We start from the raw sequence: 5,725 nt of genomic DNA on the forward strand, positions 1-5,725 counted from the left end.
AGTTCTGCCTGCTCAGCTGTTAGGGATCGAATTTGCAACACTACAAATATCGTATCTGCCTCCTAACAGGAAATATTCTTGGCAAGACTTCCACTTTCCAACCAATACCCAGCCTATGTTCCAGTCCGTAAAAGAAATTGTCTATTTTCTGTTAGCTAACTGAGCTCCAAGTGTGAAGTATCCCTTCAGCTCCATCTCTGTAATTCTTCAACTGACCCAGTGGTTAAAGAGCTTCAAATCAGGGTGTCGCACCCTCAGAGAATAAGACATTTTTAACTATTGACCTCACATACACTATTTGCCAAACTGACTCTAGAAATTTTTTGTGCAAATCGAAGATCGCTGAAGAGGCAGCTTTCCTCTGTATGGGATAGCATTAACGCATCCTTCCTCCTTCCATTTCCATCCACACTGCATACTCCTGTTTCCCATTCCCATCCCAATAATGGCTACATAAGCAATTCAGTAGTCAATGCTGATGAACCGTCTTACCAGACTTTACAGACACTATCCCAGATAAGGGAAGGGCAGAGGGTAACTGAGAGTGATTCTGCCCTGCTACACACAGTGCAAAAGCAGGCAGTTATGACACAGACACGCTTTGCAACCACACATACTAGAAAACTTTGCAAGGATAAGAACAACCTGGATAGAAACACAGCATGTGATTGGGTCAGTTCACCTGTTCTGTATGAATCATGTCTTTATTTATGCAATCAGCATATGCTCTCATGTCAACTTCAGAGCTATAGGCATTGCATGGCAGAGACTGACATCCTGTAATGCAGTCATCTTTGGTAACAAGAGACAACAGGAGTTTCATTCAAGCTGCTGCTCTACTCCATAAAGGAGTTTACTGTCTGGTAAGTGAAATCTACCTACCTTTACACAGCTTTTTCTCCTTCTAAAGGGGAATGGGGCTCTCCCAGAAGCTTTTTACTCAAAGAGTACCTGCACTTGCAAAGAGGTATCTTTGCTGCAGAGTTGGGCACAGGAACCATCCCAGACAGGGCTGTTCCCTCTGTAGAGCTGTAGCATTACATCACTACACCTACCTTTTTGTGCTCCTGAAGTTAACTTGGTACCCAGGTATGGTTGGAGGCCTGCGAGGTGCTGGGATAGCTGGGAGTAGACAGAATGGGTTCAAAATTAAAGTCCAGTCCTTCTCCATCCATGAGTTCACTGTTGATTATGTAATCCATATCACATTCAAGGTTCTCCATGTACATGTCAACGTCCAGGTCAATGGGCAGCTTATCCTGGTTCAATCCCAAGGGAGCAGGGCTAGCAGAAGAAAGAAGCAGTGGACTGCCCAGCTGGACTGACTGGGCAGTTGTTGCAGAAACTGGAGCCTTCAAACTGCTGATGCTGGCAGTGTTTTGAGGAGATGTTACTACAGGAAGCGTTGATGGCAAAACACTGGCACCGACTGGTTCTGCCTGCTGCTCTGTAGGCTTTCCTCGTGGATTGCCTGAGCTCATCTTACTCTGGGTGGCTTGTCCACCGAGAAGCAGAAGAGTTCGGCTGCTCATTCTGTTACCAGTCTGCGGGAGAACTGGATCCACCTGAGTCATCATAACATCCCTTGGAGGCGGAGAGCTGGGTGTCAGAAGAGCTTCCAAGGTCTGAGGGGCAGAGAAATGGCTGACAGAACTTTGCAGCGAGATATCAACAGGGTTAAACAGGGAATTACCAAAAGTAGTGGTCTGACCAGCTGCATTTGGGCTCCGCAAGGAAAAGCTGGAATCTCTCTGGATCTGACCACTCGAGGCAGATTGCTGGGTAGATAACACAGATGAGCTGGGAGACATCAAATTTAACCCATCGATGAGCTCAAGCTCCTCAGTCACAGTTGGCGGAACATTGCTGGATGCACTGGAGTACACTAGAGAAGGAAGGAGCTCTTCATCATGGAGGTCATCCTGCTCTGTCAGGATAGGAGAGAGCCTGGCACTAATGGTGCTTGCATTGGAACTGGTTCGAGGCCGGAAGGTGTTCCACACGTCAGAGTCCTCATTGCTCCTTGAGGATGGGCTCCCAGGCCACTTAGGGAATTGGGAGCCAGGACTGTCAGCAGTGGATTCGGGAGCAGATTGGAGAGGAGGCTTCTTTTTGGATGTTTTACCTCTGACTTTCGCAAGTTTGCTGCTGTTGTCCATGGAGGCAGCTCTTCTTCTTGGTGCTTTTCCACTTTTGCCACCCTCAGGATTGAGCATCCACCAAGAGCTCTTCCCTGTGGCTTCATTATGGACTTTAATAAACTTGCTGTGCAGGGACAGGTTATGCCTAATAGAGTTCTGAAAAAAAAGAATAAAATACAAGATATGAGGACCTGACAGTTGACACACCTCCCACCTAGAAACCTCACAAGCATAAACGCATTCAGACAGTATCTAGAGAAGAAAGTTATAACAAAGACCTACTAATTAAAAACTGTTATTTCTGCTTGATCATGCTTGACAGCACTAGGCGAGCAGTGCCATGTCCCGCTGCAGCACCAAGGGTGAAACTACCATGACAACTAGCAGCTTCCAACTAGCAAAATACTAACACAAAAGAACTTTTCAAGACTATACAGAATCTGCAAAAAATAAGCATACCACAGAGCAAGTAAGCATATTCCCAAATACAGCTTGCAACTTCAACATGAGCCTAACTGAATCTGAGCTAATGCTGCTCCTACCCTTCTGCCAACCCCAATAGCCAGCATAAGCCTGGCTGAATTTTTTAATTTTTATATGATTAGCTTTCAGATGGATTTGAGCACAGCATAGCAGTGAATCAAACACTCTGGGTGAAAAGAAATGGCAAAACACTTCTAATTCAGTACCCCCATTACCATATTCATCCCAAAACGAGAGAAACAAGAGAGAAACTTTGTAGAACAAGAGTCCTAGTAACCCTGGAGCCTGCCAGCCTCGCTCTGCAAGAAGGCAGCACCTTCCTCCGTGTGCATTTCTAATAGGGTAATATGTTAAGCAGGTAGTGTACTCCCACACAGTACATGCCAGTTTTAGCCTCTCCCATCTTTCTGTTTGGCAAGGCACACACTCCTTGCCTCTCCCAACTCCCTTCTTTTTGTTTAGCTTTGCTGGAAACTGCAAGCTAACATATCTGTGCACCATCATCAAACTGAATTTTCATCCTGCAATGATAAACTCCTTGGTATTTTAGAATCAGCAAGCAATAATTTCTTTGTTTGAGCAGATCCTCCATAAACTCCCATTGAGGCCTGTGTCATGCATTTGTTTGATATTTGCATTTAATTTGTTCAGTTGGTCAAATTACACATCATTAAAAGGTGCTACACTGGTAACATAACAGTGGTCCAAGAATACCACCTTTTTCATATAACTAAAAGGTATATAGCAGCCTTCAGCTTTCATACCTACTCTCTTAATTCTGAACAAAGTTAACTGTGCTTTCATCACCCTTTCCCACCACCTCTGAACACAGTTCTTTCCTGCCTTCTGCTTTCCCTCTCCCCACCCTTTTCCTCTTGGACAAGTCCTTACCACGCTAATTTTGGCCTCCTCACCAAATGTACTATCCTAGAACAAAGCAGATGTAGAGAAACAATACAGGCAAAGTGGAAAGTTTTCATGGAGAGGGAAGGAAATGTGAGAATCATTCTGCATTAGCTTTAATTTTAACCTTTGGCTGTTGAGGACTTGGAGAAGACTGATACCCATCACAAAATGCAGCCAAAAGGATAAATATGCTGTTACTCAGAGAGCACCCCAAGGGTTACTGTGGAGCCAGGGCCTCATGTAACATGTGTCAGTCAATGCTCTTGCATAGTTTTATTATTTGAGTTGTTCACAGTAATAGCTATGCAACACTTCTGCCTGGCATCTTCTCTAAATAAAGCTTTCTTTTCCTTCAAGTCTTGAAAAAAGTAATTCAGATTGGTACCCTGTCTCCTGGAAGGCTGCTGCTTTAATTTCCAAAGAATTCCCCCTCCTCTTTTCCTAGGTAAATGTGCATGGCTTTGAATGCATACTGCTTGCAGCAATTAAGAACCACTAGGTTTTCACTAATTCTTCATTTATTCTCCTGAAAGTCATCTGTGAACTCATGACACCCAGTCCCATGAGGAATCAGCCAGTAGCTTGCACACAGTATACATTTGGAGTCTCATAACCACCTGGTTTTTAGTTCCATTTGCTAAAATGGAACTTTAAACCAACAGGGTCAGGATTTCAAAATTTCACAACTAACTATATTCTGTTTTCTTCTCATGCCAGGTTTTAATTCCTGTGTCAGCAAAAGCACACTGCACTGGTGCAAGCATTTCAGTTACACTGAAACCTCAAGGAAATTAACACCACTTTGGGTGTCATAAGTGACAATTTTAGTAACTAGTTTTCTAGTTCTTTGGCTGAAAAACACCTTTGGAATAAGACTAGGATTCACATGAACACAGATCTGCAAAGCCTGGTACCTTTTATGAAACGGTCTCAAAATCCTTTTACACATTACTGCTAAACTGACATAGCAGCTAATAGCTGTAGAAACAGATACTTGCTGTACCATTCCTTCCTTCCTCATCTTCAAACTCCCTTCCTCCCATAACACAAGCATCTGTGACCCTATCAGCTGGTTCAGAGAGCTAACCCAATCAAAAAGCAGTCCTATCCTTCCTTGAAAATTACTTTTCCTGCCTCTGCCTGTTTTTTTAACTACCTCACTGTGGGGGTCAAACACTGAAAACAGAGGAAGGGAACAAAACATGTGGTTGGAGGCAGAGAAGAACCCAAACTCTTCTTAAGTTACGGTTAACTGCTGTCAAAACTGCAATGCCTAAAATTACCACTTTCACACCTCTCCTTGCAGAGTCTGAGGCAGCTCACCACCACAGCTGCAGCACCCTGAGCCGCAACACACCTGCATGACTGAGCTCGCCTGCATACTGGTCCACAGAGACCCAAAATACAACTGAACCGATGCACCTACCAGCCTGGTGCTGTGAGAACCACCGAACTGAACCAAACCACCTACCAGCTGTGAGAAAGCACAAGAGTCACACTTGCATACCACATGCTCCCCGGCACAAGAACGCATCTGCTACAATGATTGAATATACGCAACATATGGAGGACACACTCAAATCTCATTGAGAAAGTGAGGGACAAATCAGTTATGCTGAAATAATCACAGAACTCCAGGTCAAACTTGACAGGAGAGGAAATAACAGAGTTCAGTCACCCAGGCAACCCTGACGTATTTCCTTTCTCGGTGTTAAGCAACTCAAACCAAAAACATATAGATGACATTAACTTCTTAGATGCTCAACTTCAGCAGTGGGGAGGATTCCCAGCTGGTGTGAGCACCTGCAACCCACACAAGGTCTTGGCTCTGCAACATCTTTGACTGTAAAGAAGCATGACCTGAAGGAAGGAAGAGGCACAGGCAGGAATCCTTCAAAGACTTAGGGATCTCTTCAACAACTAGCTATGGGTGGTTATTGCTGTTTGTTCAGATACCTTATAGAGGTTCTTATGGCTATATGTTAAGTATTGCAGTGAAAAAAAAAAAAGCCAGTCTGTGTCTCTAATCCATCACAGATCAAAAATTATTCCTGTAAACCACATTCAGACACAGCCATTCTGAAATTGATGACAGACATTATGCAAAAAAATTAAAGTTTGGCTAGATGCATTTATTGTACACTGAAGGGTGGACCGTTCACTAGGTCCCAACCACTGTGCGTGCAAGCTAGGAC

General features: G+C 44.0%; 1 protein-coding gene across 1 annotated transcript; it reads right to left on the reverse strand.

Moving 5' to 3' along the window:
• Positions 1–1,073: 1,073 nt before the first annotated feature.
• FOXO4 (forkhead box O4) lies at positions 1,074–2,297 on the reverse strand (the record flags this gene model as incomplete). The annotated part of the gene is made up of 2 exons (XM_010294178.1): positions 1,074–1,362; positions 1,447–2,297. Coding segments are annotated over 2 exons (1,140 nt in total), but the record flags the coding sequence as incomplete, so codon positions are not given.
• Positions 2,298–5,725: the final 3,428 nt, after the last annotated feature.

The sequence above is a fragment of the Phaethon lepturus genome, unplaced genomic scaffold (genome assembly GCF_000687285.1).
Source record: "Phaethon lepturus isolate BGI_N335 unplaced genomic scaffold, ASM68728v1 scaffold42449, whole genome shotgun sequence".
Classification (NCBI taxonomy): domain Eukaryota; kingdom Metazoa; phylum Chordata; class Aves; order Phaethontiformes; family Phaethontidae; genus Phaethon; species Phaethon lepturus.